The 14,622-nt window shown below is 40.8% G+C and overlaps 1 protein-coding gene across 1 annotated transcript; it reads right to left on the bottom strand.

The window, feature by feature from the left end:
• Positions 1-8,160: 8,160 nt before the first annotated feature.
• On the bottom strand, positions 8,161-13,391 carry vhl.L (von Hippel-Lindau tumor suppressor L homeolog). Its single transcript, XM_018259036.2, has 3 exons — positions 13,092-13,391; positions 8,672-8,794; positions 8,161-8,492 (listed from the first exon to the last, which is right to left on the bottom strand). Exons 1-3 carry the CDS (start codon positions 13,282-13,284, stop codon positions 8,311-8,313), a joined length of 498 nt encoding a protein of 165 aa, XP_018114525.1. The 5' UTR covers positions 13,285-13,391; the 3' UTR covers positions 8,161-8,310.
• Between the last annotated feature and the right edge of the window lie 1,231 nt (positions 13,392-14,622).

Genomic DNA, 14,622 nt, shown 5'->3' with positions numbered 1-14,622 from the left:
AAGCTTGGCAGAGTAAATGTAACAAATTCCCATCAATCTTTCCCCCTTACCATTTCTGGAAGGCCTATCAGTTGTACATTGTTTCCTGTTTCAACTTGCTATGTCTTCAATAAGGTATATTAATATTATATTTGATTTTTGTTAGTCTACTTGTGTATGTAGATTTTCAGGCTGAGTTTTTGATTTCAGTTAATGGTTCTCTGCCACAAGAGTTTTCTGTACAAGATTACATTGGCCACTAGCAAAGTTAACCAATTCTGAGCAAGTGTGGACAGTTGGGTAATGCTCCGGTGTAAATGGAGTGGTCGCAAATTTATCTTTTTTTTTGTCTCTCTTCTATCACGTTGAGACTTTGGTTTGGTCGTGTGATCTGTTTTAGTGAGGTATTTGTTTGTGTTTAATTTCAAGAGGCCAAAAACTTTTACATGAATTGGGGTGTGTCAGCAGATGCAGGGTATCAACCATATATTGCTTGCCGATGCAAACAGTTTGGTTTTGTAGGTCGTAAGCATTTGGATCACCAATAGTGATGAATGAAACATTTTTTTGGCAAGTTTCACTGCGAAAATGATGGCCATTAACTCGAATGGGTGAAATAATTTGTCAAAAATTTGTAGAGCAATGTCGCATGTTAACAGGGCCAGATTTACAAAGTGGTTACCCCTAGGCCCGGCTGGCATTTGTCGCCCCATCTCCTCCCTTTTATTTACGCAAATTTTCATCATCGGGACTTGAGCAATGGGGATTGGTGCACGGGAAATTTAAAATACTATCGCATCTCCAGTGTGTCTGAACCAATGCGGGTGTGGTTGGGCAGTATGCTGCCCCCTAAAATCCTGCCCCCCTAGGCCCGGGCCTTGGTGACCTTTCCACAAATCCGGGCCTGCACGTCAAAAAATTATTTTGTTACCTATAGACTTCAATTTATTTTGGCAAAATTTTTGGCAAAGGTAGAAACAGCAAAAGCTCAAGCAAGTCAAGTAGTTTTGTTGCACCACTTCTCCATATTTATGGCCGCGTGTATACAATGTAATAATTATGGGTGGCATAGGGTGTTACAGAGCAGTTTTATCTCTGTCAATATTCACTCTTGAGTAGAGTCACTGGTGCACCCATTGTATTTTTAACCATTATTGGCAATGTGACTGTAATAGCTTGAGTGTACAACCAACCCTACCTCTTGGTCTCACTGAATACGCCTGATCTGTTAGGGCTATTAACAGCGTCTGCGAGGTGCCACCACCAATTCGGAGCAGAATCACTCACTCAGTCAACCAGTCAAAGGGAGCCTTCTAATAATTAAGCAAGATTCCAAGACAGGGTTCTTCAGATTATTTAGTAGACAAAACATTGGAATCTTGGAAAGCTTGTCACAATGTTACACTTAGCAAGAGCTTGAAATGCCACACCTATTTGTCCGAGTTTATATACCCTTTGCCTGACATTTACAGTAAGTACAGTGGTTTACAGGAATTCCCATAAATAGCATAAACCTTTTTGCACCAAGGCAGAGACACATATTTCCCAAGTTCACACAGTTTCCTGGGTGCAATGGAGCAAGCGTTGTGGTTGTACGTGCTGTATGTTGCTACAGTGCTGTCTTGTAATTCAATTTATGAGAACCCCTTTTGGCAGCAGGGTCCAGACATTATATGAGCACAGCCTTATATTACATTAGTAGACCGCTATTAACCTTCATCCATCAACCCCCTCCATTGTAAAATTTAAGCTTAAACACAGAGAAGTTCAATGATCATATAAAGTTACGAGTCTGAAGGCAAAGTGGTTTAATACAAGTGATGGAACTACGAGGTGGTGTAAGACGCGCTGGGGGATCCGATCCCTCCTTTACCTCCCGGCGCGTCTCTCTGCGGCCTTGGGTGCACAGGCGCGCACTTCTGGGTTTGGCTTCCCTTGACGCTGGCATTCGACGCCTGTGTCTTGATGCTGGGTGTCATGACGTCATTACGGAGCGCCAAATCTTCTTTAAAAGGCTCCTCCACAATTTTGAAAATGCCCAAGCTGGTTCCAGTTCCAGTTCAGTATCTGATTCCTGGTTTTTGACTCCCGCCTGACTTTTGACTCCGATTATTGCTAAACCACCTTGAACCTCTTGCCTGATTCTCGACTACGTCTCTTCTTCATCCTTGCCGGTACCTCGTTTACGGACCTGTTGTCACGCACTCTTCCTTGTGTTTTCGGCAGCAGAAAGCATGGGGCCCCAAAAGGGCGTCGGTGAACACCAGAATCCACAGGGTTACCCTGTGCATTGTGAGTGTACCCACCACCAAGCAAGGTTTCCGATAACGAGATTGTTACAGGTGGCTTCTCATAATCTTACTCTATCACTTTTTTTTTTAAATACACAAGTTTTAGCAAGTCATGTGATGCAAATGACATCACTAATCACTAACTATAACTGATGACCTCGCCAAGCACGAGTTTTAAGGATTTAATTTACAGGAAATGTATGGCTGTTGTGTATAATATATTTCACTTGGATTCAGTTTGCTTTCTAGGAACATAAATAAGAAATGCGTTTTTTTTTTCAGTGTAAAATACCAAGATACACGAAGTGGGGAAATACGCAGCCCTACGCATGGTGCCCAACCAGCTTGTGATTACGTTATATTTTAAGAACTGATCAGACACACACACACATATTTACGTAAAAACAAGAAGTCAGAGAAAAGGTTCACTTCTCTTTGTAAAAAGAATGCTTGCATATATTTACATTTCCTATACAGGTAACGGTATATCAACAATAGCAGGTAATGTAATTAGTAACAAAGGGAACACATCATTATGTGGCTATAGTGCAATTCATACTGTAATTAGCAATTGGGGTTATGCATTTGCTTGCATAGGGCATGATGTTTTGTGTAAGACACAAGGCAGTTATAGTATTACATATAAATGATAATATTAAAAGAGGAAGTTCACTTTATAATGTCGTTATTCATATTCCACCACTATTGGCAACTGGTTTTAATTTATGTTTTTTAAATATTCAGCAACTCTCCACTTTTAGAATAATCTGGTTGCTAGAGTTCATTTTACCCTAATAACCAGGCAGAGTGGCTGAATAGAATGAGAAGAAATAAAAAGTAACAATAACAAAATTGTAGCTTCACTGAGCATTCGTCTTTTGGCTGCTGGGGTCAGTGACCCCCCATCTGACAGCTGGAAAAATGAAGACAAATAATTCAAAAACTATTAAAAATGACGACCAAAGAATAGGGCATTCTATAACATACTAAAAGATCATTTAAAAGTGAACAACCCCTTTAAAGCAGCAAGTAAGAAAAAATGCCATGTTCCAAAAGTGCAATGCAACATATTAAATAACTTTCATAAAAGTTGGATACATTGTCAAATCTTAAAGTTATCACTTTAACAATCCGTTGAACTGAAGAAGCTGCTAGGATGAGCGGTGAAATGTTTTAAAGGAAAATCAGTCCCGTTGCTTAAAGGGATACTGTCATGGGAAAAAAGTTTTTTTTCAAAATGAATCAGTTAATAGTGCTGCTCCAGCAGAATTCTGCACTGAAATCCATTTCTCAAAAGAGCAAACAGATTTTTTTATATTCAAGTTTGAAATCTGACATGGGGCTAGACATTTTGTCATTTCCCAGCTGCCCCTGGTCATGTGACTTGTGCCTGCACTTTAGGAGAGTAATGCTTTCTGGCAGGCTGCAGTTTTTCCTTCTCAATGTAACTGAATGTGTCTGAGTGGGACATGGGTTTTTACTATTGAGTGTTGTTCTTAGATCTACCAGGCAGCTGTTATCTTGTGTTAGGGAGCTGCTATCTGGTTACCTTCCATTGTTCTTTTGTTTGGCTGCTGGGGGGAAAAAGGGAGGGGGTGATATCACTCCAACTTGCAGTACAGCAGTAAAGAGTGATTGAAGTTTATCAAAGCACAAGTCACATGACTTGGGGCAGCTGGGAAATTGACAATATGTCTAGCCCCATGTCAGATTTCAAAATTTAATATAAAAAAATCTGTTTGCTCTTTTGAAAAATAAATTTCAGTGCAAAATTCTGCTGCAGCAGCACTATTAACTGATTCATTTTGAAAAAAATGTTTTTTCCCATGACAGTATCCCTTTAAAGAGATATGGATACCAGAAATTAAACTCTTTTTTACATCTATCATAATATTGCCTTTGAAAGCTAAGTTAACCTTTGCCATAAAGTATTTGCACAATGTTTTTACATTGTCTGATGCCCCATGTTCCTGTATGAGGGGGCTGCCATATTTGTGCAGCAGGAGTCCGTTAGCATTAGAATCTGTAACTGACAGGCTGAGATGGGACAGTCAGGTTGGCAAAACAGTCAGGTTTCGAAACTTCAACTAACAATTACTTACGAAAACAAACCTCTCACCAAAAAACGATCAACATGACCTATAGGTAACTTTTAATGTAGACTCATATTTTAAAAAGTAGTTTTTTAGTGTCAGTATCACTTTAAGGCTTAAATCTACTAGATTCTGTATAGCAGTGGCCCCCAAACAGTAGCTCATGAGTAACATGTTGCTCTCCAACCCCTTGGATGTTGCTCCCAGTGGCCTCAAAGCAGTTGTTTATTTTTGAATTCCAGGCTAGGGGCAAATTTTGGCTGCATAAAAACAAGGTGCACTGCCAAACAGATCCTCAATGTTGACAAGCCACATAGGGGCTACCAAATGGCCAATCATAGCTCTTATTTGACACCCCAAGAACATTTTTCATGCTTGTGTTGCTCCCCTTTTTCTTCTGAATGTTGCTCACAGGTTCCAAAGGTTGGGGGTCCCTGCTGTATAGCATGACTTGGGAGAAAAGAACATCTTCACAGACACGTTAACAAACAATAGGGTGTCTTAACAAATCCATACACTCATTTGGTGAGGTTGCACTGGGCCAAAATGGGAGGATTCGAACATTTGGCCTCCATGGCAACCATCAAATCAAAATAGGAGCCTTGGAAAACAAATTTGAGTGTGAAAATCAGGCAGATTCCTTTTGGACACATTAGTAAACCTTATTAGAAGGGGGCAGCATTAATGTGACAAGCAGTTTTTATGAGCCTTTGTATAGCCACTATAATTGCTGCTCACCAAGAGATCAACAGTATTTTAGATGTATTTTGTTAGTACAGTACTGCTACCATCTTTTATCCCTCCACATAAAGCAATCTTATTTACAGCAGCTGCAAATCTCCGTTAAAGGACCTGCACTGGTAGGTGTTTTATGCAAAAAAGCTAATTATTATGAAATGGATGAGTCCTAATGCCCCCACACTCCAGCAGTGGATTGATTTAATAAATGTCACCCTTCCACTAATCAAGTTAACCTATAATGCTCGGGGGACTCCTGACAAGTTTGGGAAAATATGGTCCCCTTGGTTGGATGTCAACCCCCAGGTATCGTTGTCAGACGATTAAACTTTGACTGCAAGCTGCGATATATTGAATTGGTAATGTCAATCACTGTGTTATGATATCACTTGTACCCAGTCTTCTCTGAAAATGCCAAGTACGATTATTATTATTATTGTTAATTTTTATTGTTTGCTTTTATGTTTAAAATGCAAAATAAAAACATTTAAAAAAACAAAAAAACAAGGACCTGCACTGGTAAAACTGATATGTTTGCTTCAGAAACACTACTATAGTTCATATAAACAAGATGCTGTGTAGCCATGGCAGAAATTACAAAAAAAATTCTATATGGCACAGGTTTAATAGTGGATAACAGATAACACCATTATGTTCTACAGAGCTTATCTGCTGTGTAACCTGAGCCTTGCTCCTTTGAATGGCTGCCCCCATTGCTACACAGCAGCTTATTTATATAAACAATAGTAGTGTTTCTGAAGCAAACACAGCAGTGTTACCAGTGCAGGGCAACACTGCATTATATTTTTATTACTTTAAAACATTTATTTTTGATGCTACTGTTCCTTTAAGACAATCTGCACGTTTCTAAGAAAACCAAAGCACACTAGAGAAAATAGGAAGCGATCATTTGGTGTATAAATTCCAAATAAAATATTGAGAAATAAAAAAAAAAAAGAAAAAACTTGGCTGTGATTTCTAAAGACATCATCAGAAGCGTTACATGGCGTCATACAGCAATGCAATAACACCGACGTTCAACATGAGACAAATAAAAAGGGCTTAGTTTGTTTTTACACTTACTGCCTTTGCTTCTATCCCCATTGGAATCAGGAAAGTTAAACTGCCCATTGCTGATATTTGTTCATGTCTTTTCCATTTCAGTCAGCAACTTATTGGCCATGAGCCCAAACAACGGCCGATTTCTTATTAGGGCTCAGACAGACACTGACTGGAAAGCACCATGGGGCAAGAACCATATCAAACTGTTGAATCGACTTGGGGTTAATTGGTCGATTTGTCTCACCAGATCGGTGGCAAAAGCAGCCAATGGTCATGTGACTAGTTTTAGTTTCGAGAGATAATGGGCTCTCCGGAATGCATACTTAATTTACTTTGCTCACACTAAAACTATACATTGTTGTTAACAAGTTTAGATAGTCGTCATGGCTGAATGGTTCTACATATAGCAGAAGGAATTATGGGAGTTAAAAGCACAGCTCTGTCCATTCGCGGGCCGAGATCGGTGTGCCCTTGGTATGTAATGGAGGACAGTGCCCCTTATAAAAGGACAGATTTTAGCTTTTAAAATGGCAGTGATTCATTACTGATTAACCAATGGCACATACTATTAGAATATCATTCTTTACAAAAAGGCACATGCATACTCAGTTGCACATTGTACCTTCAATGCAGTCCCTGCTTCAATTTTTTCCTTTTTAAGATTAAAATTTAGTATTCTTTGTATTCTAATAGGGCCACTAAAATCCTATGTGAATACTACATTCCCTGCCATTCTCAGCACTGCCTGAATGTTTCCGACTCCCCTGTACTTTGCTTTATAAAAACACGTATGAAACCACTTGCTCTTTAAAGGAACAGCAACACCAAAAACTGAAAGTATTTTAAAGTAATGAAAACATCATGTAGTGTTGCCCTGCACTGGTAAACCTGGTGTGTTTGCTTCAAAAACACTACAATAGTTTATATAAACAAGCTATTGTGTAGCAATGGCAAACATTTTAAAAAGTCTATATGGCACAGGTTAAATAATGGATAACAGATAACACCATTATGTTCTACAGAGCTTATCTGCTCAATTCGATTCTAGCTTATTATACTGCACTACACTGCATTATATTTGTATTACTTTAAAGGGGTGGTTCACCCTTAGGATAACTTTTAGTATGTTATGCCCAAATCTAAGCAACTTTTCAATTGGTCTTCATTATTTATTTTTTATATTTTTTTTAATTATTTGCCTTTTTCTTCTGACTCTTTGCAGTTTTCAAAAGGGGGTCACTGACCCCATCTAAATACAAATGTTCTGCAAAGCTACACATTTATTGTTATTACTACTTTTAATTACTCATCTTTCTATTCAGGCCTTCTCATATTCATATTCCAGTATCTTCTTCAAATCAATGCATGGTTACTATGGAAATTTGGACCCTAGCGACCAGACTACTATACATTGCAAACTGGAGGGCTGATGAATATAAACCCATAAAACTCAAAATCTACAAATAATAAAAAATGAAAACCAATTGCAAATTGTCACAGAATATCACTCTCTATATCATACTAAAAGTTACTCAAAGGTGAACAACCCCTTTAAAACACTTTAATTTCTGATGCTACTGTTCCTTTAACATAGGGATCCCCAGCCTTTACAACCCGTGAGCAACATTCAGAAGTAAAAGGAGTTGGGGAGCATGAAAAATGTTCTTGGGGTGCCAAATATGTGCTGTAATTGGCAGCCCCTATGTGGATTGTCAACCTACATTGAGGCTCTGTTTGGCAGTGCAACTGGTTTTTATATAACCAAAACTTGCCTCCAAGCCAATAATTCAAAAATAAGCACCTGTTTGGAGGCCACTGGGAGCAACATCCAAGAGGTTGCAGAGTAACATGTTTCTCACAAGCTACTGGTTTGGGATCACTGCTTTAACAGATACACCTTTTTGTTTGTTATTGAAGCAGAGACAAAGCGACTGTTAGAAATAATGCATCAGCCATTTGGTTATACATTGGAACAAGTGAAAGGTCTGAAAACAGTATTGTGTAGATATTATACTTTATAGTACATGGTCCCCTACAAGACTCTCTGGTATAAGGTCTGTCCTGAGCACATTTCCAGAAATGCCATTTAGCTTGCCATACCGGGTTTCCAATAATCTGGGATTCCACTGGAGCCTTTGCTTCCATATTTACGAGTCTGATCCTCTCGTTTGTTCCCAGAACCCGATTGCCAGTCGACGCAAGTCTTTTAGAACATCAGGCCTGTTTTCCAGCTCTTCATACAAAGAAACCACAATTTCCAGCTTTCGGTAGTCCTCTGGTTTCACAAGACTCCTGACAACTTGTAGACTGCACTCTTTCAGACTAAAAACTGTGATTAAAAAAAACCTGACATGACTCAGTGTATCCAGATTACTGTATTATGGCATAACATTCTCAAAGTTATTCTTATGCAAATATTGCCATGCAGACTGGAATTAAAAGTCACAGCACGTAGGCTCAGCACACTGCAATCTTGTCTTGGGAACAACCAAACAACAACCTGCTTACCTGGCAGTGAGATATTTACAAGAGCAGGCTGTCCATTTACAATTGGGCTGGGCACATATATCTCCTTCTTGTTGACCACAAGACCCACGTCTGTTTCAGCTTCTCGAAATAGCCAGATGTGCCCTGTGTTTCAGGAAAGATGAGGGGATAAAACAGGTGTTCCAAATCCTATTTTATGATGTAAATCAAACAAAATAAACTTCACTTATACTTTATAAATGATTTAAATCGTGTTTCTTTCAGTCTTGGAATTCGAAATCACACGAAGTCGGCAGGCGCCATTTTGTGGACAATGTTATTAAAGGGGCGGTTCACCTTTAAAGGGATACTGTCATGAGAAAAAAAAAACTTTTTTCAAAATGAATCAGTTAATAGTGCTGCTCCAGCAGAATTTTGCACTGAAATCCATTTCTCTAAAGAGCAAACCGATTTTTTTATATTCAATTTTGAAATCTGACATGGGGCTAGACATATTGTCAATTTCCCATCTGCCCCAAGTCATGTGACTTGTGCTCTGATAAACTTATCATTCTTTACTGCTGTACTGCAAGTTGGAGTGATATCACCCCCTCCTTATCCCCCCCCCCAGCAGCCAAACAAAAGAACAATGGGAAGGTAACCAGATAACAGCTCCCTAACACAAGATAACAGCTGCCTGGTAGATCTAAGAACAACACTCAATAGTAAAAACCCATGTCTCACTGAGAAACATTCAGTTACATTGAAAAGGAAAAACAGCAGCCTGCCAGAAAGCATTTCTCTCCTAAAGTGCAGGCACAAGTCACATGACCAGGGGCAGCTGGGAAATTGACAATATGTCTAGCCCCATGTCAAATTTCAAAATTGAATATAAAAAAAATCTTGTTTGCTCTTTTAAGAAATGGATTTCAGTGCAGAATTCTGATGGAGTAGCACTATTAGCTGGTGAGTTTTGAAAAAAACATGTTTTCCGATGACAGGATCCCTTTAAGTTAACTTTTAGTATGTTACAGAATGGCCAATTCTAAGCAATTGTTCATCATTATTTATTTTTTACAGTTTTTACATTATTTGCCTTCTTCTTCTGACTCCAGTTTTGATATGTCGGTCACTGACCCCATCTAAAAACAAATGCTCTGTAAGGCTACAAAAATGTATTGTTACTGCAACTTTTTATTCCTCATCTTTCTATTCAGACCTCTCCTATTCATATTCCAGTCTCTTATTCAAATCAATGCATGGTTGCTAGGGTCATTTGAAACCTAGCAACGAGATTGCTGAAATTACAAACTGGAGAGCTGCTGAATAGAAGCTAAATAACTCAAAAACCACAAATAATGAAAACCAATTGCAAATTGTCTCAGAATATCACACTCTATGTCATACTATAATTGAACTCAAAGGTGAAGAACCCATTTAAGGCAAGCTTTTCATAGTGCCAAAATCTTGTTGTATACACCAGAATGGGATACCTGATGTCCATGTCCTTGCACTGGCTAACCAATTAGATGGTGAAATTGAAAGTAATTGCCTGTTGTGCCTCTGGCATAGAGGAGGGGCAGGCAATGTATGATTGACAGCTGATCTATTTAAATGAGTTTATAACAGGTGTGGATTTTTGAATAAAAAAAGAATTTGGGATTCATGCTTAATCGTGCTTTTTATGTCTGGGTGAGAGGTCCCCTTTAACGATGCGGTGTATCCACATCCATTCCCTACTTTCTGGTAGAGGTTCATAACGACTGAACAAGCTGTTGACTGGTTTGCATAAAGGATCATACAAATGATTGTGTTTTGTTAGGCACATGAGAGCCACAGAGATTCCACCAACAGTGATATGTAGTTACAAGCTAAACACCTCACATACCCACTTCCTATATCCCATGACTTGGAACACCATGTACTCACTTTGTTGGGTGTTCAACGTTGGCCTCAGCCCTCCGTGAGTACAGACCATAAGGGCGGAATGAGATCAATTAACACGTTATTTAAACAAGGAAGTGATGTATGTTATCCTTAATTGCAGCAATAAAAAGAAGTATTTAGGGTACAAACATTGTGCTTGTTATACAATACAGAACAAAAAGCAGAATTTTCTCATAATCCAGCAAGACTGATTTATTAGATAATTGCATTAGTAACCAATCATTGTCACTGTAAATTCTGATAGCTTAATAAAGAGAAGCGCCAAGCTCTGGTACTGTTTGCACTTCATTCGTTTTCCCAGGTGTCCCCTGCGCTAAGTTCTGGAATGTCGCTTGCACAAATTTCCCCCAAAAATTCTGTACTGCGCATGTGACAGAGGACAGCTGGAAGCAAACAGTACCCGGGCCTGGTGCACTTTTTGGAGAAGAGGAGGCCAGAGGTCTGAGTTAACAGATGAGCAATTTGAATCACTGGGAAGTGCCGATCAACTTGGAACCCCTTAGTGATTACTGTATGGGCAGTACAGAAAGGATTTGCTACAGGAAAGGATGCCGGAAACAGGCAGGAAGATGGTGGCAGAGATCTCTGCAGGAGGTATCCAGCAACATCAAAAAACATACCTCCCAACATTTAAACAATGGAAAGTGAATGGAAGTTGTGCCGCACGTAGAACATTTTTGACCACACCCCTAATTATCATGTCCATTTTACAAAATTTGGCAGGTTATGAAAGTTTGAACACATTTCTGGGAGTTTAAGTGCAATGTTTTATGTGTTATAACAGTTTTGCTAATGAAAGTGAATTGCCCTTAAAGGAGAACCAAACCTTTAATTATAAAAAAAACCCTACCCCCCATAGGTATCCCTCCCTACTGCCTAGGTGTTACCCCTGGTAAATGCCCCTTTTTACTTACCCATAGGTGCAGATTCTGTGCAGCGGAGTTCACGGGCGCCATCTTCTTCTCTTTGGTAATTGTCTGGTCTTCTTCCTCGCTTTGGCAATTTGCATCAATTTCGCACATGCCTAGTTGTCGTGAACCGGAAGATTGCTCCAACTTCGCATGCACCGTTACTTCCCGGAGATTACCCGAAGAGAAGAAGATGGCGCACGTGAACTCCGCTGCACAGAACCTGCACTGAGGGGTAAGTAGAGGTAGGGGCATTTACCGGTGGTATAATTAAGGGTTTGGTTCTCCTTTAAAGCTGCTAGTATCAGTTCTCCCAAGAGACCTGCTTATCTTAGTTACAATTGTATCTTTGTTTATCTTAAATTGTTACAAAAATATCCAAGTGCAGCTGCTGAGTGTTCTGGACTCTCTGCCAAAAAGACTCTTATTTTCATTGTTTTATCAACTTTGTATCTTTTTCTCAAGTCAGTGCAGGAGATCAAAGAGAAAGTCAGGACATTTCAGTAAGAAACCCCGGGGACTGCAGACAGAGCTGTCAAAATCGGGACTGTCCCACAGAAAATGGGAGGTATGAAAAAATGAAAGTGTTTTAAAGTAATAATAATGGGGGCAGCCATTTAAAGGAGAAAAGGCTCAGGTTACACAGCAGATAAACTCTGTAGAACATAATGGTGTTATCTATTATTCACTATTTAACCTGTGCCATATAGACTTTTTTCAATTTCCGCCATTGCTACACAGCAGCTTGTTTATATGAACTATAGTAGTGTTTCTGAAGCAAACACATCAGTTTTACCAGTGCAGGACAACACTACATAGTATTTTCATTACTTTAAACCATTTTCAATTGTTTGTGTTTCTGTTCCTTTAACTCAGGTAGAGCCAGCTCAGGACTTTGCAATTAGAGTCACTGTCAGCCCTGAAACCCCCCTTCCCAACTGATTTATTATTTACACTCTCCTTTAACCTCCTAACTGTCCCCTTTTTAGAGGGACAGTCCCTCTTTTGACAGCTCAACCAGCAGTCCCTCGTTTGTACTGGAATGTCCCGATTTTCTCTGCACTGAACAGCCAGAAAAAGAAAATGTTTCTAACTCAATTGGCTTTTGTCAGAGAGTCCAGAACAGCCACAGTAGCAGATAAGATGCTTTTGTAACACTTTTGAGATTGCAATTGTAACAATATAAAAAAACAGGTCCCTTGGGAAAAGTTAAGACTCACAGCTTAAAGGGCAGGTCACCTTAATTAGCAAAACTGTAATAATTGAAAAAAAAAAAACAGAAATATGTTCAAACTTTCATAACCTGCCAAATTTTGTAAACAGGACATGGTAATTAGGGGGTGTGGCCACAAAAACAGGCGGGGTAAAAATTCAAAGCATTGTGATTGGCAACTTTTTTGTCCCTCTTTTTATTTCCAAAATGTTGGGAGGTATGGTCACTAACAGCAATGTACAAAAGCAGCACTTTTAGATACACTGTTATCATGCCCTGGCTCATGTTGTTACATTTGCTTCTCCAAAGCTCCTGGCTCGGCTCACCGAGGGTGCTGGGAGTTGTAGTAGAACGCCCACTGAGGACAGGTAGGAACTACTTTAGCATACCGTACCGAGGTAGGTGTTCATCCGCCGGCCCGTACCCGCGGGGAGTGTCGGGTAAGACTGCGGCTCCCCATTGAAATTCACCCATATGGGCTTCACGGTGCGCGGACTCCGGTTACAGAACACAACCTGCACGGGCTGGCGGCTATTGTACGATCGGAGCTGAGGGACGGAACCCGAGCTGGAAACGTCTTCCGGCATCCCGGGGCTTTACTGTAGAACTGGGCCGCACCGCTCACCATGGCAACAGGATATTGCGTCGCACACGCGCACGACGTCCCATGCTTCCAAACGAGTCCGGCAAATGTGACGCTCAATGTCTAAACTGTATCGCGTATTTTAATAGTTAGCAACTAGTTTTGCCTTTAAAGGGCCAATAATTTAAAAACAAAACCACAACGACTGGTTATCATTGGCATGGGGTCAAAAGGTTCGGGGTCTGGATGGGCCGACTATAATATGGGAAAGCTGTGTCTGTCCATAAGTCTGCTCCCTGAGGGCTCAGTTGTGCTCCCTCAAATTTCACCACACTCATTTGTGTGTAAAACTTAGTGGTTATTCTAGGGTTGAAAATTTTTAAAAAGGTGGCAACCCTAGCATCAACCCTTATTTTTACTGGCCAGGCCGGTAATATAACGGCCATGTGGCAACCCTAGCTGGCGCCTAAACCCAAACAGTGGTAGTGACATAAGAGGGAGACACATTGAAGTAGATGGAGTTATGACGTTAGGGTGGGGTAATTGCATCACTAAAGGCCTCCATACACTTGCCGATAAAAGCTACAGACAGACCGAGTCTGCAGTTTATTGGCCTGTGTGTGGGGCCATCCAACGGGCGTCCCCAGGGGTGCTTCGCCAATGAGGCAAGTTGAGGCCTCAGGCAGCAGCGCCCCACTAGGTACCAGGGGCAGCAAAAATGCTGCTCCTGGTACTTTAAGAGCTAATTTCCGGGGGAGGGGGGGCAGCAGCAACTGCTGCGGCCCCCCGGCGGCGGAGGGGCCAGGATCGCCCCTGGGCGTCCCCGATCGATATCTGGCTGAAAGTTGACCAGATGTCGATCAGGTAGGGTAAAAAATCCAGTCAGATCACAGCTGCATCTGTTCAGTGATGCGGTCCTGCGATGTGGATAGGGTTGCCAACTATTTTAAAAAAATTTACCGGCCAGTGATGGGGGGCGGTAACGCCGTGACGAAAAAAGGGGCGGTTCACAGGTAAATAGGCGGAGTGTGGCGTAAAAGGGGCGTAGCCATGTGCAGCGTGCCGCACGAGGGGGCGGGGCCCCATCGCAAGAGGCGCAGAAGACGAAGGAGGGGTAAATTTCTGTCGGAGGGCCAAGGGCTTTTGTTATAGGTATTACAAATTACCGGCAGCTACATTGCCAGTAAATTTGTAATACCGGCCCCAGCTGGTATTTTACCGGCTAGGCCGGTAAAATACCGTCCGGGTGGCAACCCTAGATGTGGACCGCCCGTATTACCTGCATCGTTGGGCCCTAGGGCCCACGATCGGATCAGCCCGATATTGCCCAACCAGTGTCAGA

The sequence above is a fragment of the Xenopus laevis genome, chromosome 4L, assembly GCF_017654675.1.
Source record: "Xenopus laevis strain J_2021 chromosome 4L, Xenopus_laevis_v10.1, whole genome shotgun sequence".
NCBI lineage: Eukaryota > Metazoa > Chordata > Amphibia > Anura > Pipidae > Xenopus > Xenopus laevis.
This window is presented reverse-complemented; position numbering and strand designations above follow the sequence as displayed.